Genomic DNA, 27,847 nt, shown 5'->3' on the forward strand with positions numbered 1-27,847 from the left:
CGCCCACCACGGTTCTGCTGCGCGCTTTGGTCTCGCCGGTTACGTGCTTGATGGAAAATACCGAGCAGCTGCTTTGAGCTTGTTGCTGAACGTTGGTACTCTTTCTAGCTTGCGCTCTCACGTCATTCGTCGTGCTTGCTCCGAGACGAATTCTTTACTCCCGTAGAACAATCATTAATACGGTATGAATCGAAGGCAGCGCCCTGCATAGCCGTTGGAGGAGTACACTAACGAAAAAAACAAAATAAACTGACAGCACTGCCGCTGGCAGTCTTTCTTCATTGTTTGCGTAAGCTTACAGGCCCGCCGTTTCAGGGGCGGTTGGCCCGGTAACGTGTGGAAAACATGGCAATTGAAGAGTTCAGGAAACGAGCATAATCCTAATACACGTATACGTGTATATCGCAGTTGCTGCTCAAGCACCCTCCCCTCCCCCTCCCCCGCATCCCTCCATGCTCGTTCAAGACGGGCGGGGCGTTTCGTTTCTGCTTGGGCAGCATTTGACGGCTGGTCTAACACGCGGGGGGATGTTATCGCATGCGCCCTCCGAGCGACGCAGATAGGCCGGCTCGTTTGATCTCTGCTTCAGTCGCGATCGTCGCCCCTGCTCGCGAGCTTTTACCCGCGGGTAGAACCTACGATGCGCGGCGGGATGTTATCAATTTGGACTTTATACGGAACATGACGGCGACGGTGACGCCGACGGCAAAAACCCGTCGAGAGTGCCCATATAATTGCTATCGCAATAAAAGTAGCCCTGTGACGGTCTTTGGTTGGAAAATACCTTAACAGCGCAGTCAACTTTAGGACTTTTCAACTTTAGGACCTTTAGAACTTTCTTTTTTGTTTGGACTTTAGAACACTCTCTCCCTAACTAAAAAGAAAGCAATATGTCCGTTGAAGTTACGAACATGTACTCCCTATTTCCATATAATGAGAGCCATCTGTAAGTTCTACGTAGGTCTTGTTCGTGGATCTGAAGGAATCTGAAGGACAGTTTTTGCAGTGTAGTGGAGGTGTGCCTGATACCCCACTTCGCCAGACTCAAACATATTAAACACGGATCTGTGAGCTGGAAGACACAGCTGTGCAACTCGGACTATCAGGATGAGAAGGCGATGGATTATTAAAAGCATAGAGTTTCCTACAATACTTACTAGAGGGAACTGTGGCGCTAGTGTCTATGGGAGCTGCAATGCATCGCGCTTCAGCCAGCATGGGAATCATGGGTAGTACACGGATTTGTCTAAACTTCGTTCTTTCGGCTCCGTTTGGCTCCGCGTCGCCTGCATCCGCTTTGTCGCAAAACGAAGTTCAGCAAAAATCAGCAGTTTCACTTCACCACTTTAACTTCTTTAGGCTCACCGATTCAAATATGGTCACGGAGTTCACAACGATCCATTCTTTTATCCGAAAGAAAGCCAAAACATAGCAATAAACAAAGCCACAAGTGCGTTCGAAGCCCACAAGCACGAAGACGAGGCAAATCCGTGTACTACCCATCATTCCCATGGTGGCTGAACGATCGCAGCGCCAGAGTTCCCTCTAGGTCATTTTAGGAAACTCTATGATTAAAAGGGTCGGGAGTACAGCCGAGGCCAGCGGAGTCTCGTACTGAGCATCTCTTTCCAGCTTTTTCCCGGGTTACTTTTAAAGAAGTTCTCCTTGTTCATTGTATGCGAGGTTTTCGCATTGTTTTGGTGGATAGACGGACGGACTGACAGATGAACAGACGGTATTAACCGTCATAAAAAGGAACACTGTAGCCCAATTGTTTGAATCATCTGATATCAGGCGGAGGATGACTCCAGTTCACGTGCGCAGAAACTGCCGATATACATGTAAGTACATGCGGACGAAGACGGAATACAAAATAGCGAAGATATCGCGATCACCGTCACGGGCGGTCGTCCTTGAGCGGTCGTTGGAAGCTAGCGCCCTCTGTGTCTACATGTGCCTACATTCGTCCTGATGGATGGAAAAACTTTATTTCGTCAGAAAACAGTTGGGGACGATTCCGTGTTAGATGGCCATCAACCCAAGGTTGACGGCGACCTGTGTGGCCCACTCCACGACCCTTATCTGGACGACTGGGTCTGAGCTGGTCAACACGGCCTCCCACTGCTCGAGAGAGGGATCACGCATAATATCCGCCGGTGGCGGCACCATGCTACATTCCCACAGTATATGGTCATAACTTGCCACTGCCTGGCACCATTTGCATTGTGGCTTAATCTCCTCCGGGTATATTTTGCTCAACACGTATGGGTTGGGAAAAGATCGCGTCTGCAGTTTTCTCCAGACGCATTCCTGCGCCTTGGTCAACCGCTTTTGCGGGGGCGGATAAAGCCTACGCTCTAGTTTATAATGATTGTCCTGTCTTTAACGTGAACTATGTACAAGGAAACCTATACTGAATATGTGTTACCAACAAGCCCGCATCGCATCCCTCGTGTCCTTGAGAAAAGCGTTAATTTTAAATAATACAAGCAACCAATTGCGGCGTTGGCGATGCAAATTCTGTTGAACGCGATCGACTGGCACCGACTGGGTTCGCTGTGATTGGGGAGCGTAAAGACTGAGGGGCGAAAACCTTGAGGGCGTGCGCGTTTGTAAATTACTCTGCGGTGCTCCGATTTCGGCGAGCCTCTCTTCTATCGCTCCTCGAACGCTGCGACCGAGCAGCTGGGACAGACAGCCTCTTATCTACGACAGGCTTCCCTTCCCTTTCCTTTCGCTCTCTATGTATTCGCGCGCACAAGGCAGGTCATATTCGGAAGACAAGGCGATAGCAGCTGGGGTTCCCGCCTCGAGTTGCGCCCTTCGCGCCATCCTCGCCATTTCCTACCCACGTCGCGAGTTGGGCCAAGCACAAAACAAAATGGCAAAAGCGCTGTCAAGTACGTTGGACGTAAAAAAAAAGAAAAGAAAAAGAAAGAAGCACGAAAAAAGGGCAAATGGCGGCGGCGGCGGCGGCGTCTTCATTAAGACGACACCGCTTTATCGCCGCCTCCGACTTCTTAACCTCCGCTCGCGCGCTCTTCAATGACGCTTTTTGTCCGTGCACGCGTGGGCGATGGAATTCCCTTCATTTCGTCGACCTTTTTCACGCACGTATTACAGAGTGAAGAAGCTAGAAGCCGGGGAGCAGAACGTGGCGTGACGAGGGCGCGAGCTCATCCTACCTCTTTCTGTGTGTTTCAGTCTTCGCTTGCATGGGGCCCCCCTTAGAGAGGGCACGCACATATTCGTATTTTCCATTATCTGCTGCCGCTGAATTCGCTTATTTTTCGCGCGGCTCTTCGACCTGCGGAGCGATAAAAGCTAAGGGAGTGTATACGGTTCTTCGCGCGATATAATGAAACAGAAAGAAAGAAAGAAAGAAAGAAAGAAAGAAAGAAAGAAAGAAAGAAAGAAAGAAAGAAAGAAAGAAAGAAAGAAAGAAAGAAAGAAAGAAAGAAAGAAAGAAAGAAAGAAAGAAGAAAGAAAGAGTGGGTAGCGAGAGTTCGAACAAAATTATCTCCTTCATGCACAGCAGGCGACAAAAAATAAAAAGCGAAGAAGCTGTCTCGAAGAGATAAGAGTGCGTGCGAATGGCTCAAGAGGGCGTAATGTAACACCGAACTCGGTGAAGCGTTATGGTGTGTTCGTTCCCTCAAGGAGTATAAAACAACAGAGATAGGGAAGGATGTGTCTTGGTCGTCGTCGTCGGTGATTGGTTCTCTCAGCGGTTCGTGTGCGGGTAGTCGTCGTGTGGGCGGTTAAGGTGCGTTGTGGTTAAAAAAAAAAAAAATGTTGATGAAATTTCGCCGCTGTCGGAAGTGTGTCACTGCTATGGTACTGTAGTATGTACACTGTGTCGAGTTCACGTCTACGCATCGGCGGTATTCAGTTTCCATGCAGCCGACAGTCGTTATCTCCCCGCGAGACACCGGCGAATTCACTTCCCTCGCTTTCGCTTCTCTCGGTCTCCTCTTTCCGCTTCAGTGTCTTGCTTTAAGTGCTGCGTTTTGCTTTTGTATCGCTCAAAAAAAAAAAGTAAAGCGTTCGCCTCCTCTATATTTTGCGATGGTCAAATTAACGCGCCTAGTGGTTTTCTTAGTGTAATTGTGTGTCTGGAATTGAACCGTTCGGGTACAGAGGTGGCGCCTCGTTCCATGCAACCCCTCCCCATACACATACACACCTTCTTCTTTCTGCGTTCAATACTTCAGTAACGTAAGCGTCCGCTTTTTTTTTTTTTCTACTTTGAACCCGCTCATCGCGAGTAAAAGTAGGTGGCCCGGCTCTGACGTGTCTCAATTTGGTTCATCGAAGAACTTCCCGCCGTCATAATACAGGCGCCGTAAACGGAGCCATCGCCGCAATTTAAGCGGTTTCTCGCCTAAAAGCAAAGAACGACGCAGCAAAGAGCCAAACACGCAGACACCGAGCAGATGGTGTCTGGAGGATGAACGGCGTGCGCCGCGCAGCGCTACACTTGCGCGTATATACGCACACACATACATCTCTGCGCAAGGCACGCGCAAGTGTGCCGGTATACGCGACACTCTGCAGCAGTCCGCGAGGCAATTTCGGGTAACAATTAGCCGAGGCGGCCGAACCTGGCGCTGCCCTTAAATGCCCATCCCATTAGGGTCGAGCCCGTCGAAAGGCCGTCAATTAAGGGGCGCCCGCCTGATAACGGGACCCGTCTGCCGCGCACCACAACCGGTACGCGCAGCATGGCCCCGTGCGCTGGAGAGGCACCGCGCATAGGCCTTCCGTGGCATAGCGCCTAGGCCACACCGCTCGAAGAAGGCGGTCGGGCGGGCACGTTCCACGGGCTGTCGCCGCCTCGCGCGTTGGCCCCGGGTGCCTGCTTCTTTTAGCGCCCCCTTGGCGCATTCTAGGAGGCCTTATTACACCCAATCTTCGACGCTTTTTCTTGCAGAGATTTGTTTGCTTTTAAAGGCTGTATCTCCTATAGGTGATACTTCGGCGCTGCTTGTCCTCTGATAAAATGTGGCTTTCGGGAGTCGCCGTTAATGAGCGGTGGTCTCTGCATTGAATTAGCGCTGATGATGGTCTCTTTTCGACAGTGGCGGCTATCACGCGTGGCACGGCCCTCAGAAGGGTGCGGAACGTATACCAGCTGGACTGTGCTTACTGCTTGCAAGTTTTCAAAATTAACGAGGAAGAGCTGTGATTAACGCGGATATCACCGTGCTTTATATGGGAGCTGGCGTGTCCACAGCGAGTGGGTCTCCTTGTTAGCTTTTTGCAGACCAGAAAGAAACAATGGGAGGAATAAGTGGGAGTTGCGCTGACTCTGTAATATCTGATATATAATACCTGGGCACTCCGAAGAGATATGACTCGAGTAGGTCTTCGGCCGAGAACTTATTCGCAACAATGTTTATCAGCCACCAGCCTAGATAACGAGCCAGTACCTCTTTCTTCTGTCGAGTCTTTACCTAACCTTCGGCTATTCCATTTATCGCTGAAAATGCGTACGTCTCTATCACCACCGAACCATTAATTTGTTCCGAGTGCATATATCTCATATTGAGATGTTGTCATTACCTCCTTTCACTTCGCCACTATACACGATCATTCCTACAAACCGTTCAGCAATACTGAACTGATGCTAGTGGATCAACGAAAGAGCGACTCGGTACATTGATCTGCAGACTCGTATACGGCTCTTCGTTAATACTTTCGCGGCTGGAACCGCTTCTTTCAGCGAAAACGAACCTGGCCGACTTGTTTCGCGAGACTAGCATGTATACTTAGCCCGTCGTCGTTTCTATTTCTTTATCTCTATGTTTATTTCTTTGTCGGTGGGTCTTCTAGATGTACCGGAGTGTACATTTCTTGCTATATATCTGCGCTGCTGCTCGCCCGTGCGTATACCTGTGTGTCTTTCGCATGACCAACGCCCGTTTGCTCACGCTCGCTTGCGCTGCCATCGCTATAGGAAGCAACACAGCCAGGCAGCAACTCGGGACGCGAAGATCCGAAGCAACTGCAGACTTCCTCCCGGCCTGTATCGAGCGACCAAGACGCTCTTACTTGCAACCCCGGGGCACGGAAAGGAGAAACGAAAGAATGGGTTTCCCATCAAAATGAGGCAAAAGATGAAAGAGGTAGACGCGAGATGCCAGGAGAAAAAAAAAATGACTAGCCTCAGAGGCTGAAAGACGGTGGGCCTTCTAAGAAGGACAGTCACTGGCGCTTGCAGTTGGAGCTGCGCGTAAAAGGAGGGGTTCTCGACCTCGAACCCTGGGCTCCTGCACGCAGCGCGATTACATAAGCCATGCGCGCGCACGCTTGCCTGCTTACGCAAACAACTGGGCCGTCTTCTGCACGCACGGATGCCCGTTTGCTCCTGCCGCTGCGTTCTCTCGTTGCATTCGGTTGTATGTGAGGCACGGCAAGGGGCCGCGACGCGGGACGGAAGGGAGATGATGTAGGGGACGTACGCGGACGCACACTTATATATACGAAGCGGCTCGCATTGTCCGCATATAGGGGCAGTGTCTATCTCTGCTGGAGCAGGCGCGCCTGTCCCTTTGACTCGCTCGCCGTGCATGCGGAGTAAACGTATCCCCACGCACGTAATACGAGCATGAGAGCGCCATCTCACCGGCTTAGCTTCTCGCAACGGTCGAGGGATTGTGGAGTTGCACGTTTCAGCAACAATTCCTGCTGGTCCGGCGTTCCCTCCTATATATATATAAGGTTTGTGCAAGCGCGGTATTCCAGGATATACAGGCGGTTCAAACCTGTAGTTTCTGGAATAGACGTGAGGGGAGCTGCATTCTCTTTTACACGTGAGGTGACAAGCGAGATGGAGCCCTTTTTTCCATTTATACAACCTGATGTACAAGCGGGACGATACAACCCTATATAGCATTTGTCGTCGGACGCCTTATGGGAAGCCAGCTTTAGCTCCTTGGGCAGCGTGGAAAGCGACGCGCGTTTCGTTCATGGACCTGCATACTTGCACTCTCGTTGAGAGCGATTTATCCGAGACAGGAGCGGTGACTTTAGACACTCATCTCTACGAATGGAGATTACGGCCCTTTGAAGAAGGCACTCAGTGCCTCGAGGGCTGGAATGAAGGAATGTCTTCGAGTGAGTTGAGTAGAGAGAGAGAGAGATCCACGTGCTTCGAAACTCCACTCGACAACCACTCGCAAAAGTTCACCCTGGTCTCGTTTCACCCTCCTTCGCCAGCCCAACCCCCTTTTTTTTTTCGCTCGTACCTTTCTGCGCCTTGATGGATATAGGTGGATGAATACTGGCATCATTTCTCTTGCTTCTTTTTTCGCGTCGCAATTCGAGGGGCTGTCTTATTTGCATCTGCTGCTCCTCCCCGTTTATTTTTGCTGTTTCCGTTATCACCTTCCTGTCGCCACGCGTTTCTTACCGTTATGGTCTAGATTTGTTTCTTTCTTGTTTTCAATCGGCTCCAGTCGTTGGCACGCCTTTTCCCCCTCCATTGAATGAATGGGTAACGCTCGATGCTTTACGGATGTTTCCTCCATTGTACTTCGTACAGGCTGAGAGCGCGCGCGCCCGCCCGAATGAATAGCGGCGCGTGTCGTGCAAATCGGGCCGCGTGCGTATGCGCGTGTGGGAGCTTGGCCTGAGGGCTTTCGAAGCCGAGCCAGCCCGCCCGGGGTCGAATAGCTGTGCTGTATACGCGTGCCTGCAGGCATCGTTGCGTTGTGCACTCGCCTGCAACCCAAGCTTTGCGTACGTATACTTGGTGCGGGCGCCTTGCTTAAATCCCTCCCACGCTCGCTGCTGTGGGCTTGAGCACGCATTGGGTTAAAGTGCGCGTGGGTTGCCATATAGACGCAGTTCTGGGGGGCTCGTTGCAAATGCGAGGTTTGTGGGCAAAAAGCAGCGGCTTTCAAATGAGGAGAGAAGTGTGCATGTAGACGAAACGCCAGATATTCGTCGTTCGAATCGGGGTCGGATTTGAATAGATTAGGCAAGACCAGCGGCGTCCGAAGTCGTCGGCCTTCGCATGCTGTAGGCAAGTGTGACAGACATGTGAAATGTCACAGCATATATATGACTCTGTCGAACCGTGTGGCATTAAGTTTGTGTTCCGCGAACGCCGTAAGCTGCATGTAGCGACGCTCTTTGGCGACGATGAAAAGATTTTGACGTTCAGGAACAACTGCGACATCCATGCTCTGCATGTTGTCTTGATTTCTCTATCTCTTCTTTTGTGGAGGTCGGGGGGGAGTGGAGGAGAGGGGGGGGGTGTTTCCCAGGGCTTTCTTCACGGCGAATAAGTAAGTTGCACTGACATTGAGGAACCCGCTGTCGCAACTGATATTGTAGTTGCGTTTTGTTTCATTTTAGCGTGTCATAATGATGACAATGTATAGCTATCGTAGGCGGTATGTAGTAGAGCGTGTAATGAAATCAGTTGATAAGCTAACATAATATCAAACCATAAATGTCGCAATGACAAAATCTGATTGTCTCAAGTAGACGCCATCGCGTATAGTGAATGGGAGTTTGCTCACAGAGATCCCAGTCCCTTCTTGCAATCATTGCAATGAAAACGTAGCAGCGGCGTCGAAGAAACTGATACTTGCAGGGCATTCATCACGCTTGCAGTGTTGCCATTGTGTTCCGTCGCGGCGCTTGAATACAGGCAACATTTCCACTGAGGATGTGCGATTGCTGCAGCATTCCTTCTGCAGTGGTACATCGCCATCCACTGTGTATATGAGAATGCGGCAGTTTCGAAGCGTGCGAACGATGGCTTGCTTCTAAAGTGTTCGTGGAACGTACGGCGTGTCAGTAAAAACTATTAATATTCATGAAATATTTGTACCATTTGTCATTTTTAACGCAGCTCAAGCTCTGCGAAGGTAAAAAAAAAAAAGTTCCGGAAAATGGCTCCCACAGGGGCCATATATACGACTTGCCTCGTGCGTTAAAACTGCATCTTCTTGTAATGGTTTCGCGGCGTGTGCAGCTGTAATGATGGCGCTGCAGACATTAGTGACTCTTGATGGCGACATCTTCTTCTTCTTTTCTGAGAAGGGAGAGGAGGACCAATGGCGTCTGCATGCAGAAAGAGGACAACTGCTTGTGGAATGGAAACGAGAAATTAAGCGATCACGATTAATGCCGCGTTGCACGTCCGTGCATATCAATTAAGGGGCCCGCTCTCTCGGTTTGTTTTGGCTCGCGTTATGATTATGAATGACTTTCTCGGTATCGTTGACTGCACCCAGGTGGATCGTTGACGAAAAATTGTAGCGAACTTTCTGTAGTTTTTTTTTTTTGTAATCGTTTTTAGCTTTCTCTTTCTGTCCTTAATCTGTTAGTCCTTTTTTTTTTTTTTCGGTATCAATTGCACTTAGCTGGAGTTGTACATTTTGGTGTTTTATATTTGGATATATTGTTGTCATGAGGCTCTTACGGCGTAATTACCTTCTTGAAAGGCGTGAAGGTTGCTTATAGTCTGAGAGTGCCTTTTTTTTTTATTGCGAATGTATACTTCTAATTTTCCTTTTTGAAACAACTAAAGCGAAGCACACGTGACGAGCGCATTTGGTAATTAAGCCTCCAAACCTTTGCCAATTTCAAAAAGTTTCTGAGCAGCTCGCTTTCATGGGAGTAGTCGGCCCGCCGACTGAAATCGGAGTAGTCCATAGAGGTGGAACGCAGCTGAGTCCGTTGACGAAGCAAAATAATTAGGCCTAGTAAAGGTCTATGCGAGGCGTTAGTATGATGACAGGAAGTCGATGCGTAACTGGCAGGGTTAACAGTGGGAGGCGTACGTCATTCGATTGCACCTGCGATACACGACGTGTCAACTGTAAATCGCCACAAACAGCCGTATCCAGCAAATCTTCATTGTGTTCGCACACGTAGCGGCAGTCGGAGCAGTATACCTTTCAGAAGCTATGCAGCCGAGAACTCATCATGTTCACTGTGGTCCCGTGCTTAAGTCTTACCCAGCTAGCGTTCGTGTTTCGCGACATAGCTGAAAAAAAAATGACATGTGGGTTTTCTTTCATTCTCCCTTGCCATCACTTGCTCAACCCATTGCGACGCTCGTTGGTTACGATACTTCGCGAAAAGAAATTATCTTGGCCCAGCTGTGCGGACGCTTGGTGCCCTTTGCTTATAGGTCTCGCGTCATTCGCTGCCCTGCTGTGGGCGTTCAGGTGGTATGTTTTGCAGTGGGGGGTATCTATGGCTGGCTTACATTGGGCAGCTGTGCAAACTGTAACAAGCGGGTGCATAAGTTTACGGTACGTCACCACCCTTTGAAATGATGCTTTTTTTTTACTTTAAAACTCGCTGTACACTCAGAACTGTGGTGCAGAAAAAATTACGTCTCTATCCCATTCTGTTCAGGAGATACGGTCGTTTTCATAACTGCCCGCGGACGTCGCTGAATCCAAAAATGACATGTTCGGAAAACTTAATTCTTGTTTTACTGCAAACTTTATTTCCAGCTGCCTTTTTGTAGCAAAAGCTCGTAACTTTGAATAAAACAATGTTTTTAAATGAACCTTACACTTTTCATGCTTCTTTCCAATACATTAAGCTATCAAATAAACTAGGATAATTGAAAACTATGAATAAGTTCGGATGCTATATGGTTTCATTTGATATGCAAAACCCTGAAAGGACACAATTTCTTTTATATTTTGGACTATAAGATAATCAATATTGATGACAGCGCAATGATTCTAGCGCATTGCACCGCCTACATACACACCTGAAATGCTGCCAAGCCATTTTCTTTTGCTGTTGGCGTGATGGACGTATTTGGGGCAGTTTTAGCAATTTTGCTATAATTCGTTAAACTTTTTTTATATAACACAATTGAAGTGTTTTTTTAGATTGCCTTTCTGATGGCAGAAACAAAGCAATCAATGTAGGGTCAAAATCTAGAAAGGTATCCGAAGAAATGGCGCCACACTTGAAAGAAAGTTCATCTTAAGACTGTTGCTTTCCTTTTTCCTTTCGTCTTTATGTTACTTTTTTTTTTCGCGCTTACTTATTTTTAACTAGAGTACGAAGTTCTTTCACTCGGTCTTTTGTCTCCTTTGATGTATGAAGCTGAATCATTCTTTTTTGGGTGGGTGTGCGTAGTTACTCAAAATTTTTGACAAATGTAAGTAGAACATGAATCGCCGCGCTTTAGTTCGGTCGCCGTATCCATCGTAATCAAGAGAAATGAGTGCTTCTTTCTTTCTTTCTTTCTTTCTTTCTTTCGTTCTTTCTTGCGTTGAGTTTCTCTTTTATTACGTCAGTATTAGCACGGCGTTTCGAGTAACAGCATTTCTGGATTGAGGATTTAGCGAATAAATCTGCTCGCGAGCAGCGTTTGCCGAGGAGTGCATAATTAAGTAGAACGAGAAAGATGGAAAGAATAAAAACAAAAAAAAGCACACGAGAAGATGGAGGAGAGCAAGAAAGAAGAGACTGGCTTGAGATATTTCGCAACCACGTTGTAGTGAAGAACGTGAAAACCATTGAAACGTTCCTCAAGACAAAAAAGCACAAATTATTGGGAGGTTGAGGCAGGTCATTTGTCGTTGAGTTCTTGGGCAGCATGCTTATTTTTTTTCCCCCTTTTTTTTCTTCAAGGACACGAGAACTAAGCCGTCAGACGTGACAGTGCGCTACGCAGTTGAATGCCGTGTGTACACGGTTAAACACTGTATTCTTGTTCGCACTAAGTGCGTTGCGTACGTTACATTTACGTCTATACGTTTTTGTGTGACGACTGTGCCTTGAATGCTGGGCGTCCGGTGAAATGCAACAGGGTGTACTCCTGCATCACTGTGTGCTGAACGCAATTGCCTTCTTTCTTTTATGTGTCCTATGTGGCTATAGTTGACCAACAAGTTAACATAAGTTCGGGGGGTTTCAGTTAGCGTTGCTGTAACTTCCGAGTCTGCACGGAATGTGCGATTCGTGAGTAATGAACAGATCAGTCGGCGCGATAGGAATGGGCGCTTCGATAGCTTCCGGCGTCAGATCCAATTTGTTGGAAAGGCGCAGTGGCTGCAACTTTATGCGGGGCTTTCATTTCCTTCAGGACGGCGGCGGCAGCTATGATCGCGACTGCGTTTTGGCGTTGTTCCAATTCCTCCATTGCACGACTCGAGATAGCTTCCGCGCTGCAGTTGCAACCGCAACGTATAAAAAAAAAGTGTGAAAAATAGCTTGCGCTCGTATTTCTAGACGTGCTCTTTCTTTATTTCTTTTTTTTTATCAGCGTCTGCTGGAACAAGTGAACGATGTTATCTACACAGTGTATGGCGAGTGGTTATGCTGTCATTTGTTGTTTTGAATTCGCCTTTCGGTTAAGAATTGTACCCACTGGCCCGGTTTTGGGACATTGTTTTGATTTATTGAAATCCAGAGATTGAGCATGCACGGAGTATCGATGTTCTCTTTATTTTTTTCCCCTTCGAAAGTTTATGCTTTTACAAGTGAGTTTTCGCTATAGTTTCGATTTCCGTACTGATATGTTTCGCGCAACGCGAGATTGTATATGACTAACTAACTATAAAAGAGTTATTTGACCGAATCCGACTTGGACGTGGTTTGTTGCGCCTATCTGCGTTCGCATCGAAATAAAGAAAAACAAGAAAGCTTCGTGCTCCATAATCTTGACTGTTCTCAATTTTGGAAGCGCAGCCGATCGTTGTTGGATCCGGCAGTATACGAGTGCAGGGACGCCTCGGCGTTTTTTTTCCCGAGGCTTTCTGCCGTGAAAAATCGCGCTGGCCAGCCATAGTATACAGCAAAGGCTGTAGGGGATCGCGAAGGGCGCAGGTGCAAGTGGCTGCCATATTTCCTTCGAGAGCTCTTCTTTGTTTCTCTTTGTTTGCGCCCGAAAATTTCCGAGCTCGCTGTGGCTGTAGCGAGGCGAAAGAAAGTGCGATCTAGACTGAAATGGAGAGCTGGGGTTCGAAGCTCCGAATAAAGGACGTAGGCACAAAAAGCAAATGACTTCGAAAGCCGTTGTTATACCGATGCCGTGATGCCGTCTTTCACAGTGTTTGAAGGGAAAACTGGTGCAAGCGCATGAACCGTGAAGGCAGGAGGCGTACAGCGATCGAGTGTAGAAGCGCACACTTTGATAAATAGCGGCGTGTTCGAGCGCGACGCAAGTTCAGCTATATTTCCCGTATAGTCACCCCATGTTTATTTGTTTTTGTTTTTTGGACAATGGACGTGCCCTGCCGTATAGCGGTGTTTTGTTCTCGGCCTATCGAACAAGTCCATTACAAAGAAAATCAGGATTGAAGGAAGGAAAGCGGAGAAGTATAAAAGATAACCGTGGCCGAACGAATGTTGCGAGAAATTAAATACACCTCCAGGGAACGCTCAATAAAGGAGACTTCGTTTTTCTCGCTATATTGGTGCAGTAGCCAGCTTCGTCCCGTGGCTGTGTTTTCGTTTCAGTTCGGCGAACACCCAGGGATAAAAATGTCTGATTCTAAAGCGCGTGGGTGTTTATAGGGTTAGTGCCATTCCGAAACAATTTCTTTCCAGATATACAGTGACTTAGGTAATGTTCAGTCCACATTAAGCTATGGCGCTCGCTGTAGGGATTGAGTAGCACCTCGCTTCCTTCTTTTTGCATTCTTTGGAGTGACTCGGAAGGCGCTAATAAATTGCCGATCTTTTAAGGTTCCTGGTTATATCGGTGGCTCGGCTGATGGCACGAACGGAGGACTATTTTAACTTCACTCATTCTCGACAAGCAAGCACCTTTACCCGCAGTAAAATATGTAAGCTATATTTAGTGACGTCACAGCACACGTCTTCGTCACTGGAGGATTCGTGCGTGTGCGTCTGATAGGCGAGAAGTCTGGAAGGTATATAACTTTCGTATTTGCCGCATTGCGGTAAACTGTGACGCATAACGTGCCCACAACATATACGCCCGCGCGCACCTGCGTGCATAGCGTTACGCAATTGCGACAACAGGCCGAACCGCCCTCCCCCCCCCCTCCCCCCGCGCGATGCCGTGCCTCGTCAATGTGTGACGCAGCATTTGCGTTACCTTTCGCGTCAGGCAGCGCGTGTCGCGAAGCAACGATGGAGAAATAAAAACTATAACAGTAATGATCCAACGAAGAATGCGAGGGTCTCGAAGGGGCCATCAGACGACGCGACGTGCTTCTTTCGACTCGGGAAATTTCTTCACAGCGGCCTGGCGAGAACTGCGCCACTCAAAACGCGTTATACTGCGTCGTCTCTAGCGAACAGAAACGTAAGTGTATCGCGTTATACTACGTCGCGTGGCGCTTGTGAGCCTTCCTGGAGGAAGGAAAGAGACGCCGGACCGAAATGGCCCGAGGACAACTCCTAAAAGCCCATCCTCCTTTCCATACCTATCTCGGCGTGCAGAGCGCCCCTTGGGACGGGTCTTATGCCTGCCATCCTTCATTTGACGTCTACTGGCCGCTGTAGTGCGTGCCGGATAGCGGGGGATGGGCGCATGATTTTTAGGGCTTCTGCGTCGCTGCGTTGGATCGCCGGTAGCTGCTTCTACTTTTCCTTTTTTTCTTCTTCTTCTTGACACTCAGGGAGGCGCATCGCGGTCCCGGCTACTGAGAGTGCGTGCGTGCCAAGGCGTCGTGTGTCACGCGGAGTTTGCCTTTGAGTTTGTTTCTCCTTTGGGATGAGTGCGCAGCCTCGCCCCTTTTTAAGGGCGTCGTGGTCAAGGAATTTGCTGTCGTTCGCGGACGGTTCTGTCCTTTTTTGCCTCGCCCTTGGGAAGCTTTATGGGTCGTAAACCGGAAACTGCTCGCGAAAGTGCTTTCTCGTGGTGTCACACTTGCCTCTTGTCGTCCTGCTCTTGCGCATCCTCTAGCGTTTTCGCGGAGAAAGAAAGAAGGATCGTGTTGGTAAAAAAACAAAAACAATGTGGAGCGTTCTCGCAAAGAAAAACGAACAAACAATCAAACAAACGAAGTGCTTGTTGAAATTCTTTGCATGTTTTCTCTTTCTTATGTATTTCACTTTTGGAAACCTTTGTTGACATTCTTTGTAGATGACGTTGGGACGTCGTGATTTGTTTATCTTCACGACACGTGAAGATCGCCCTCTTGGTGTCTGTTGGCAAACGCCTTTTTGTATGAGCCCCTTTCGGCGAAAGTGTTGCGATTGCCCCGATTCGTTTACATTGGGTAATGGCTGTCTTGTGCATTCGCTTTGCGCTACACGTAGACAAATCAGCATGTGTTGTCATCCAGATTAAAGTACGAGGTGGTATCAAAATGGTTATGAAAATGTTGTTATTGCGGCGTAATTGTGGAAAAAAATAAAAACAAAGTAAATAATAGGTGCTTGACTTTCATTGCCGAAAAAATCAATCAATCAATCAATCAATCAATCAATCAATCAATCAATCAATCAATCAATCAATCAATCCTTTATTTCGACCACTAGCTGAAGCGCCGTTAGCCTAAAAGCAGTTTTGCAGGGAACCTGGAGGTGACCGAGTGCTTGCGTATAGGCTCTTCGCCCCGCGCTCTGGCTCTGCCTTCTTACCATCTTCTAGCACAGGCCACAGTGTACCATCATTTTCTAATGTTTTATTTATTCTTGTGAATTCATAGGTAGCTCAGTACAGCAGCTTACAAGGTTAGCCCATATAAAACCTAAGTGTTCACGTTACTGTCTCGTTACTAGATGTTTCTCCAGAGCAGTTAGTTGCGTATCACAATGCCCATGTTAGCATCCCTTGATGTCACCCTTCGCCAAGGTGATGCCCATTGCGCGCTGCAAGCGGGCTTGGCGCGGACGCTGAAGGCCTCACACAAAGGCGTCGCTCGTTGTTCACATCTCATTCACGCCGAGATTTAAAAAAAATAATAAGAAAGAGCGATCTCGTACACACTATAAGAGAAGTTCAGCTCTTCATTCCCGATAAGAGCCTGTGTCCCTCCGAACTCGAGCCCGAACTCTACGTCGGAGTGGTCAGCGAGGAGACGCCTGGGTGGAGGCGGTGCGATAGCGAGTGGTACTGCGAGCGTCGAAAGCAAGAGTTCTCCGAAATACCCGAGCCGACAAAAGGAAAAACGTTGCCGCCACAAAAGGGAAGTGGTATAGAAGCACACAGACGAATTGTAGGGAGTACAAAAGGGTCGCAAAGGAGAGAGATAAGAGGGGAGGCCCCGGGTGCGCGGCAACAGCGTCCCGCGCGATGGCGACGCTAGGATGAGGGATTGGGCGCCGGCGCGTTGCTTGCTCCCGTATATATGTGTGCGCGCCGTGCGATTCTGCGCCGCGGAGGAAGAAGTAGAGGAGGAATCGGCTGGTTCTCCGATCCATTTGTCACTGCTGATTCGGCCCCTTTGCGCCGCTAAAGGAGGAGCGCTGCCAGCAATAACAATGGTGCCGGCGACGACGGAGACCAACGAAATGTGCGTGTTGCAGACACGGTTGGGCAGAAGAACAAGAAAACGAGAACTAGAGAGAGGAGAGAAAGAAGCACTAGAGGGAGCGCGTGCTCCTGCCGCGGTGCTTGCTTCGCCCCTGCCAAGCACAATTCTGGGATCGGAAAACGACGCATTACATCGGTTCGCTTGAAGCCCGCAGATGCGCGTTCTGACAGGAGGTATCGTGCGGAGCTCTTCTCGGCAACCCTCGCTGAACGCAGAGAAATAGCGCACGGTTACGAGCCAGGGTTGTCGGGGAAGCGGAGGATGGGAGAGGGAGGAAGTCGAGGGTAGTGCGGTTGGGACTCGGCGATGTGAGATCTATACTGCTCTCTGATACACTGATTAATTTCTGCGCGGTGTTCGCGTTTGAGGAAACGGCGCCCACTGCTGCGGCTGACGTCCGCTGGTATCGCTCGTTTTGAGTGAACTTATGCGGCGCCGCCGGTGATTTGTGGCTGATGACCCAAAACTACTGCTCCTGGGGAACTTCGTGTGCGAAGTGTTGAGGTACACCTGCACGTGATTGGCAGCGCCTGGTACGAGAACACGTTGGAGCTTTGCGAAAGTTCTGACGGTATCTTCAATGGCACTGTCAGCCGGTACTCGAGTTCACATGGTCGCTGTGTTTACAACGTGCGTGCTCAGAGCCCAAACATAGACGAGGGGCTAAGGTCCGGGGAGCGCTGGCTGCCGCTCGAATTCACCGGGAGCATTTCGGCCCCGCACAAGAAACAACAAAAGTGAGACTGCGAGCCGGGAGCGCGTAGCAACGCCTCGCCGGAGAGAGAGCCGAGACACGAGCGGCGTCGGACGCAATTCTGAACGAGCTCCAGCACCGAATCCCGTTTTCTTCTTTCGCATGTAACCCCGCCGATTCACTTGTAACTTCAGTTCAATACAGTTTTCTTTAAATCGAACCTTGCCTTAAATCCATCATTTGGTCACCGCTGACAGCACCGTTGATGAATCGTGGTCAGAGAGCTTTCGAAATGTTGAAAAGCTGTTTGAAAACCATATTATATATATAATATATATAGATATTATATATATATATATATATATATAGTATATATATATATCTATATATATAATTATATCTATATATATATATATATATATAGAGAGAGAGAGAGAGAGAGAGAGAGAGAGAGAGAGAGAGAGAGAGAGAACGTAGGGATTACACCATAGGGAGTGCCATTTCACACACACAACACATACAGCCACATAAATCTATCTATCTATCTATCTACTATCTATCTATCTCTCTCTGTCTTTTTATATATATATTATATATATATATATTATATAATATATAGATAAGAGAGGAGAGAAGAGAGAGAGAGAGAGAGAGGAGAGAGAGCCCACCACGTTCTCGTTTTGAACTGACAGGGAGCCATGGGGCTCAAGCAGCTTCCGCAGGATGCGCGTTATATGATAAATAAGAAGGTGCTCAAACGAGAGGTGTCGACTTTCGCACGTTGCGGGCACGCCAGTGTCAGTGAATCGCCCGCACATCCTCTTCCTCCGACTGTCCATTGCTCGGGGCCGATCCTCAATGTCCGCCCGGACGAGCCTGTCACGGGTTGCATGCGCCCGTGGGAGAGAACACCCGAGGGGGCTGCGCTAGATGCCGCGAGGCACGGTCTGCGTGAGTGTCGCGCACTTCCGTATCAATAAAATGAGTGGATGAAGATAGGGGGGAGGAGGGATGCACTCATCCAGAGCGTATGGCTCGGACCGCGACGACCGCCGCGTGTCTGTGTCAAGCGACCGCAAGAGGCGGACGGCCTATGGGGGAGAGAGAAAAGAAGTGGCAAAGCCGGTGAAGCACTGGATGGTAGGAGCGGAGATGCGGGAAACAGCGCGCAATCAAGCTGAGTAATGCAGGCAGGCCATCATCCTCCCTTCGCGGCTAGCGAGACGCCGCGGGATGATGGAAGATTCCAAGCGGCGAGGAAAGAAGGCGAGGGATCGCGGCTCGACGCTTCTCTCGAAGTTCCCCTGACGGGTCCGCCTGTCTGAGCGCATAGTATGCCTGTCTGTCTGTCGGAACAGCTATGGCGTTCACAGTACTCACCCTCTCCCCTCCCCCACCGCTACTCTACCACCATTCCTGTCTTCCCTCCACCCATTCGACAGTGCATGGAGCGGTTCGCTCTTACTGCCATAGTCTGACCGAGGAAATTACAAAGAAAAAGAAATGCACGTTCGAATATCTTCGTCATGGCTGCTGGTGGCTCTCGCTGAGAACGGAGGCACGCCGGGACGTTCGTGATTCGGTCGTTAATTAAAGCGCTGTGCCCGATTTTTACGCGTTGGTGCTGCGCTGTGCGCGCCGACTCTGCTGCGCGTGCTGTGCCGAGCTCGTGGCATGCTGGGCACGATCCGTTTGGACGGCCGCCCCCTTGTTTTGACGGCAGCCGGCGGTGGTCGTCGAAGCGACAAAGACCGTTCGCCAAGCGTTCGCGCGGAAATTGTTTTGGGATGCAGAGACGCCTCCGGTGGCGTGTTATTACCGAGAGCGTATCTAAGTGGCGGCTGCAGTGCGTGACGCTGCCGTGCTTGTGTACACGGCAGAATGCACACTGCAGATTCTCCTCTTTCTCTCGTCCACCGCGTCAATTGGGAGCGCGCTGCGTTGTGACAAATTGTTACGCTGGCGACGCTGCATGGTTGCTCACGACGTTGGTAGAACGGGTGCGCATTTTTTTTTTTTTTTATCGTAAGCACCAGTTTCGGTGGACGCCGAAAATAGCTTTTCTGTTTGTTCTTCGAAAGGCAATCGTTGCTGGCGAGTGCTTATCTTTCACTGAACATCTTGTTCCCTAATTGCGGTGCGTGGGGTTGTATTGTGCACTGGCGTTTGGGCCATTTGTGTTTGTTGCTGCTGATCTCGACTGTACATGCGGGTATCGGGAAATGTTATCTGGTGAGGTGAGGAACGCGCATAACTTCACGTATAAAGAAAATGAGATCTATACGTACAAGGATCCTAATACGTAAAGCTTAAGCTAAAAGTAAGGATAAAAAGGAGAAGCGAACTCTGAGCACATCGATTCGTACAGATTTTAAGCAAATGAGTTTACACACATGCCAACTCTTCGTAAGATCACGTGTCTCCTGTGTTAAAGGCTATCCGATGAAACTTATTCTTCTCGTACTCGCATTTTCGTGCCCGATGCAGTTGGTGCTTGTGCCAGACTATTGCGACCCCGCCGACCTGAAGGAGCAGTTCCGCAAGGAGATCGGCGCTCGGCGTCGGGCGGCCGCTCTCGCCACCGCGGCGGCCGGAGTCGTCGGCACCCTGGACGACGACTTCTACTCCACGCCCTACGAGACGCAGAGCCGACCCTCGGCGTCCGCCAAAGGTGCGTGTGCCTCTTCGCAAAAGCACGTCTCCGCAAAGGCAGCTCGTCTTTGCAGAGAAAACGTGTGACGATTCAACCTTTGAATTCATGTGTGTACGGCTGGCTGGTCACTACAAGCGAACGCTAAGCGACAGCATGTGGGTTTCTTCTTGAAACCATCGTTCTCTACGGATTAAGAGCAGGATCGCTTGTTGTGCGTGGCCCACCGAGTGGAGTGAAGTTGGCGATATAGAGTACTTGCTGTGGTCGTGCAAAAAAACAATAAAAAAGATAGAGAGAGAGAGAGAAAGTAAGAAAATAGAAAAAAAGAGTTCAACTTAAGAGGGTGTTGAGGCGAGCTCGTTGGTACGGATCCATTAGAATGCAGCGCTTAAAGAACACAAACACTTAGAACGAAAACGAGGACGGGCGCTGACTGTTCAACTTAAATTGAGGACGATTAAGCGAGCCATGGAAGGAAAAATGATAGGTGTAACCTTAAGGGACAAAAAGAGTGTAGAGTGGGTCAGGGAACAAGCGTGTGTTAATAACATCTTAGTCGAAATCAAGAAGGAATGGACATGGACAGGGCATGTAGCGGGAAGGCAAGGTAACCGCTGGTCATTAAGAGTAACGGAATGGATTCCAAGAGTAGGCAAGGGCCCAACGGAGAGGCACAAAGTTGGGTGGGCAGACGATATTAAGAAGTTTGCAAGGATAACGTAGCCGCAGCAAGCACGGGACCGTGTTAATTGGAGAAACGTGCGAGAGGCATTTGCCCTGAAGTGGGGCGTAGTCGGTCTGATCATGATGCTGATAAGGATGACGATGATGATGATGTGGTGCTGCTAGTGCTTCTGCTCTGAAAGGAGGACGCTTATAAATAACAGGATGAAAAGAGTGCCTAGCAGATCGCCTTACTTGAAGGACTGCGGATGGTGCGAAAGGTTCAGTGTCTCGCATGCTTGTGACTTCTGCGATATCAGCTGGAGTAACTTCCGGCCAGGGCCCCGTCTATATAGCAGTGTCACCGCCACCGCCGCCGCCGGATGTTGTTGCTACCTGCAGCCATTTGTACCCCCCCCCCCCCGGTAATAGTGTGCCTAGGACTGACGTTGTTCTCTAACGAATATTGTAAAATAATAACAAACATAAAATACCACAGCTACTAGAATGTATACGCCTTCAAGAGCGTAACATTTTATTAAAGCCAAGCATTGTTTGCGTTCATTTGGAGGATTTGACCTGTTCGCTTGGTGTCAATCGGTTTGGTTTTTCGCCTAGTAAGGTGTGCCTGTTCCTGTGATAACAGGGAGTTTTCGAATAGGGGCCCCAAAGAAATAGCGTCGAGGCCACTGCGCATGCGCGAGACCCAAACAGCGTTTGGGTTTTGCGTCGGGGGCGCTATTTCTCAAATTTAGCGGGAGCCCCCAAAGCCTGCCCCTAAAGCTTAGCGTCAAACAGACATTACGGCACCCATTGAAGCGACGGCTTTTGGCCAAGAGTAGGGAGTGTCCAAAGCACCGCAGACCCTATTCGAAAACTCTTAGCTCCTGTTTAACCCAAAGCGAGCACACGCAAGAGGCTTTGGGGCCCCAAACTTATGGGGCCCCTATTCGAAAACTCCCTAATATAAGCCGCGGACGATTGGATTACACGATGGGTCATGCGACGAGTTCGTTGTGTATGGACGAGTTCGCTGTGTAGGGGAGAGTACACCATACGTACGCGACTCTCCTAGCGTGTGTGTGGTGTACTCGCCCTTATTTCGCCGCCGTTTAAGTGATTTATGTAATGTGCCCCTCAACGGATTAGGCCGGAAACAGCCAATCATGAGCGGTCGATGACACGAAGGAATCATAATCACACGAAGGGGATTGTTTCATGTTACCCGCTTTTGTTTTGTTTCGGTTAATGTTTCTCCTCGCTCGCTGCGGTAAATGTCACTGACCTGTGCTTTGTGCACTCTTATTAACGGAAATTATGCAGGCGCTGCAGCGACAAAGAAAGGATTGAGAGAGAAAAGTAAAAGAAAGACACGATAGTTAACCAGAGCATCTATACGGCTTGCTACCCTGTACTTGGCAAAGAAAAGTGGGTGTAAAATAACGAAATAGAAGAAAAGCTTGCAACGAGATTACAAAGTCATGACTATAGGACCGTCGTATAGGAGAATAAGGAAGCGTGCATGGTGAACTCATTCTTGTAGAATGCATTACCAATAGTGGTCCTGACAGAAAACTAATAGAAAATTCAAAGTAGAAGTGAATTTCTACGTACCTGAGGGAGGGCCGGTCCGATGATTAAGATACATTTGCGTAACTTGAAGCTCGGGGGACTTCCGTATGAAGTTTTCCGTTGCGTAAATTCTTGTCGATTTCTTCCCGCCGACAGCCACTTTTGTGCCGTAATGCGTGCTCTCCGTCCTTCTCTATGCAGACAATGCGTGTAAAGAAATTTGGCTTTATCATAATGTAACCGAAATCGTAGCAAAAAGTAAACGGCAAGCTCTTGTGACATTTAGCTGATGCGTGTTTGGGAAAGAAGAGAAGAAAAAAACGCTCTTTCTCTTTATTTATTTATTTCAAGCTCCGTCCCCTTGCGATGCATTATGCAGCCCTTTGGGAACATCTGGCTTCTCTTTCCTCGCTCAGATTAGGGATTTTCTCTCTCGGTTTAGTCTCCCTCGAAGTTCTTCGGTAAACTCCAACCCTGAAATTAAAGTTTTGACGTGGAGTGATGAATGAGACCTCCCGATGCATATGAGTATGAGGAAAAGGGCTTTTGTGTCGCATGCATGAAAAATGCTCTGTTTAGGATCACTAGCGATGATGCGGGGATCCCTGTTCTAACCCTTTTCGTGTTGTTTTCGTCTATTGAACGACGCCCAACTTTTGCATAATAAGTCGAATTTTGGTTGATGTCTTATACATTTGCTGTTGCTTACTCGAAAACGACGTTCTTTACTTGTTTCTACTTTGTTTTTTTTTTCCTCGTCTCCCTTTTTTGTGTTTTCTTTCGCATAGCCGTCGCAATGTGCCTATTTAGTTCCGCGATAGCCTTAGGAGAATCTGCGCCTAAAATATTCGTCAATTCACGAGTCACTGAATCTGTTGCTGAGATTATTGACCCGCATTTTGACCGCGTGATCCAGTCATTCGTGAGGTCAAGACTTCCATCGCGGCCCTTACACTTCTTGTCTCTTGCTGCACTCACCACTGCAACATATGGTAATCAATTCAACGTTGTCATCCATGTTTCGTTCACTTTCCTAATAATTTAGTATATTTACAATTTTTATATTTTAGCGTTAAATGGACTGGATACGACACGAGTGCGCTATACATACTGAGAATGTTTAATTAGATTGCATTTATGAAGGACATACTGAATCTAAAGTTTAGTACGTGTGGTTTCTATTTAAACAGCGGGGCTATTCGTTCTTTCTTTCACTTTCTTCTTTTCGAAGTTATCGTCATGAAGTCCAAACTAAAACAATTAAGGCAGCATCGCACAAGTGGTGCCGAGCCTGAAGGAAGTGCAGAGCTGGGCAGCCTTCTTTGTTTCTCATCGGCTTTCTCTTTCTTTCTTTTCTTCTTTTTTCGTTTTTTCTGTCTTTTTTGCTCTCTTTATTTCGATTTATTTCTTCCCCTCTCTTTATCTATTTCTTTCTCTTTCTTGCTCTTTCTATTTTTCTTCCTATTTTTTCTCTTTCTTTTCTCTCTATCTATTTCTCGCTTGCTTCCTCCTTTTTTTTCTATTTTTATACGTGGTTTTGCCTGCGTTACGCCAAGCGACGACAGCATACGACGGCATACGACAGCCTGGGCCCCTAAAGTGCTCCGCACTTGATATGATCACCAAGGCGCTCGAAGAGCAAGAGGAAGAAGATTTCTTGGCGCGAGCGAACGCTCAATATGCTACAGATGGCTACGCTATACGTGGTTTTACCAGCTCTACGCCAAGCTACATGAGACGACGACAGCATACGACAGCGTACGACAGTCCGGGCCCCTAAAGTGCTCCGCACTTGAAAATAAGCGCTTGTGTATAGCGACAGTCTTGCGTTCTCACACTCCTACTTTGTCACTTGAATTACAGCGCTGTTTCCACTGCAGTGTTAGTGCGTATGAGCTGCAAGTCAATTAAACATCTCGATTTTTGCGAATCTCGATTTTTGCTTCACGTAAAATATGCGCCCGCGCATAGAACCATCTAGTGGTTTTTACGGACCATCCATGTCAATCTGCTTTAGCAAGGGTGCTTTTCCTGCGAGAGGGTCTGCATGCAGGGAAGCCAGAGTTTCAGTGCGCTTCCCGTTATACATCGGGCCGGTCATTTTTCAGGTTCGTGCAGTGGGTGGTTACTTGTTTCGTATATAACTGGAGCAGTTAAATGTGCCAAGTGCGCTACTAAGCGCTATAAACAAGACTGTTAACGCATGGCTAGCCAGAGTAACCAGTTCCTTGACAGCATGTCATTGTCAACACCATTCTTTACGCAGCCGCACCGGGTGTACTCCGTCGACACTGTTCTATATGACTTTGTAGTTAGTGCTGAAGTTTGCCTAGCCCCACATTCATCCATTCCGAATGTACATGGTGACACAACTATGACTGCTCGCCTTTCTCCTACACGGCAGCTGTGAAGCTAGATATGCGGGCTGGCTGCTCGCATCGTCCCCTCTACCACGCTGTTGGGCTCGGCGCGTCCCATCCACTGCTTGGCTGGGGCCATTAGCCAGTGGGAGACAGACCTGCGTTTAAAAGAACGAGTTGGAATGCGAGACAGCCTAGCGGGGAACGTGAAATTGGAGGGGTTGTTGGCGGAGGTCCGGGGAAAGCAGACGCTACGAGCGCGCCGTTTAGACGGAGCAGTGCGCTTTTGCGCGACCTTCCTCTCTGACTGTGCCTGCGCGGTCTTCGCTTCCTGCAGGGGGCCATGGTTCTTCACTAATGGCGGCCACGAACGCTCTCGCATCTCTCGTGCTTCCACACTTTCGGCCAATTCCCTCTCTCCCGCCGCTCCCGTTCCTTAGAGAGCAATATAAACGCTCTCTTGCGGCAGCCTCAAGAGCTCTGGAAAACGACCCGGTTGTTGAAATGTCTTGTGCCTAGCAGAAACTACTTCCATTTTTCTTTTCCTTCGTTCCCCTGGAATGCGAATGCCGCGGTTCTTCGTTTTAATTAGGGCTCTCTTCGTTTGGCTTGTTTCCCATTCTCTGACTCACTGTTTGCTTCTATCTATGTTACTCGCACTCGACCTCGTGAGTGCTTCAGTGTAGCCATTGTTTTGCTCTTTTAGTACGTTCCTGTCTCCAAGTTGTCCCGTAAGGTTTTTATTACGCGATTGTTTTGTTTTTTTAATACTCCGTGCTGTTTCGGGTTTTTCTTGTCATTAATGTATGGCTAAGAGGGCAATGCCTCAGTTGAACTTTGAAGTTTGTCAAGCATTCAGTACTTTCTTCGTAGCATTTCGTAGGACGAGATAGCCAGACAGTTGCGCCAACTTTCTTTTCTTTTTCAGTACATAGATTGTTTTTTTTTTTTTAAGCGGAGCTGTTTGAGTGTTCTATCTCTCTTTGCGTGCGTGCACATGCGTTCTGTGTGCATAAAAGAGGGAAGTGAGCGCTGAGAAATGAATTCAGTTTACATGGATATGCTCAGATACTCAGGTTAATCGGCTGCATACTCAATAAATACCATGCAAAGCAACGAGTAGTAACTTCACATATTGTGTCTTGAAAGTTGCGCTCTGAAAGTTCGTGCGGGGACGAAGTTTCCGTGCGTATGCGAACGAACGCTTCGCACGTACCATTAAGCTTATTAATCGTCTTGTTTGCACATGCTCGCAAGAGTGCGCTCGGGTCTCACTGTTTTTTGCAGCTTCCGGGTTTTGCGTTGCGTGCATATTAAGTTAACGAGTAACCTTGCGTGTGCCTCTGTGCACGCCCGGATTGTATTGCTTATATTTAATTTGAAAAGTCGCCTTTTTTGAATTATTAACCGGTGCATCGTTTGGAAAGAAAAAAAAGATTTAGGGAAGGAATTTTCCACTGATGTATCGCCATATGGTACGTCGCATTCTTTGGTGTCACTAAGGCTTACAGAACGTATGATACCGTGAAGAACGTTCACAACCACATCGGTTTCGTGCCTGTCAGGAATGACGGCTAGACGCAGAGGCTCCAATCAAGTGACCCACTTGACACATGTTACAAGCGTTGCCGCGATCGGTCCGCTTTGCTGTTACACTCTAAGGTGGGTGGGTGCGCAGATTAGAGCGGGTCAGTTCTGGAGATAGTGCATTAATAAAAGGCACTTTAATGGTGAGAGACCCCGACTCAAGCAGGTACATCAGATGACAAGCTTGAGGAGGAAGGCATAGGAAGATTCGTTTCATGAAAGGAGTTTGGCTCTTTATAACGTACATTTGTCGCGTTGAGAATATCCAGATGTCGTTTTGTAATTTTACTGCGCCATTACGTAAAGAAAAGAGCCATCAGCCAGCGCACCTTACATTTTGAGGTTGGCGTCACATATAAGGTGACTCGAGGGACATGGATGGCGCTACGTGTTATTTTCCATTATACGAAACACGAAGATCTCAGTCGATCCGGACCGTCTTCACCAAAGATCCTCAGGATACGGTGTAAAGAATGCTAGGCTATTACAAACGAGCACTCGCTCGTATCATCGATCGTTCGTTGATCGTTTCCCTTGCGAAGTTACAGCTTGCAATTCAATCCGATCATTCCTTTCCTAGAAACGGAATGGTTTTATGATAACAGCGTGGCGGGTGTACCATTTCACGTACTCCATCTTGCGCCCGCCGCTCCGCCCTACGTACGCACGCTATAAGAAGTACAACGTCGGCAGTGGAATCAGTGCCTGTAGCTGACGCTGCGTGGCGCGCCCGTAACTGTTTCTCGTGCTTACGAGAGAGCACGCTTGTTTGCACGGTGCTTCGTGCCGTTTCTATCCTTTAAGAAACTAAGCAAAAGAATGGGGCTCAGCGTACCGAGAGTAACGGAAAGGAAACGGAGAGGCACGCGCAGTCGCTCATTAATTGTTCTCTTGCCTCGTTTTCTTTCTCTCTCTCTCTTTTTTTTTTTTTTTTGCTTCCAGACTCGCTCCCCTGCGAGTCTAGACACGTCGACAGCTGCGTGCTCGTTAATTCGCGCTTCCTATGGCGAATACTCGCGAAGCGCTAGGATGGAAAGAAACTTCGCGCTCGCTTTGTCGGGCTTGGTACAGCTTCGGCTGAGCCCGAGCAAACTCACGCAAATCGCCTTTATCGACCAGTCTTCGTTTTGTTTTCTTCGTGTCTGTTTCACTTTCTTTCCTCGACATCCTCCGCGTAGTTTTTTTTCTGTATGTGCGGTTTGCGTGCTCCGCACTCGGCGCGCTCGGGCTCCGCTGCTTTGTTGCCGCACGCGAGCAACGAGGCGCGCGCTGCGTGAAGCCACAGTGCTGTAAGCTTTGTTGCGCCCTTGCTAGTGCAGTGGAACTGCGTTGTGTATTATGCAGCACGTATACCATTGTTTCCCCCCCCCCCCCCCTCGTTTCGACGTCTAGTGCTGCGTTTTGTTTTCTGTAGGATGTCACCGAGGGTATAAAAGCGCACTGGCGTGTTTCGGGCTTTCGTTTACTTTCCGTCAAACGTGCGCCTGTGGCCAGAATAATGGGTGACGCCTTCGAAAATGCGCGTTCACAGCGTGATTTGATTTTTTTTTTTTTTTCATCTCACGTCGTGCGCTACTACTTAAAAGTTCGCGAAATGTTTTTCCACTCCGCGAGACTACGTCTGTCTTTGTTATCGCAGAACGTTTAAAGTATTCTACTTCAAGAAATATAGTTGCTCTTGTGGGCGTTGTACATGTTCGGAAAGGCGGTCACGAAAACAGCGCTTGTGTGTAAAATTTTAAAACTGATTTTCTGCTCTTTACTTCGCAAGTGTATGCCGTGATTGCAACAGAAAGGAAACTTAATCTTGCATAAGCGCTCAGCTTGAGTTTGGTGCTCAACTGATGATAGTAATACTGGATCAGTGGTC

General features: G+C 48.5%; 1 protein-coding gene across 1 annotated transcript in view; it reads left to right on the forward strand.

Moving 5' to 3' along the window:
* Window positions 1-27,847, forward strand: part of LOC119387134 (proline-rich protein 36) — a 201,666-nt gene that overhangs the window by 52,632 nt on the left and 121,187 nt on the right. The window contains exon 3 of the mRNA XM_037654442.2: window positions 19,630-19,813. Coding sequence (XP_037510370.1) covers window positions 19,630-19,813 — 184 coding nt within the window. The remainder of the gene's footprint in view (window positions 1-19,629; window positions 19,814-27,847) is intronic.

This window comes from Rhipicephalus sanguineus, chromosome 3 (assembly GCF_013339695.2).
Source record: "Rhipicephalus sanguineus isolate Rsan-2018 chromosome 3, BIME_Rsan_1.4, whole genome shotgun sequence".
In the NCBI taxonomy this organism is placed as follows: domain Eukaryota; kingdom Metazoa; phylum Arthropoda; class Arachnida; order Ixodida; family Ixodidae; genus Rhipicephalus; species Rhipicephalus sanguineus.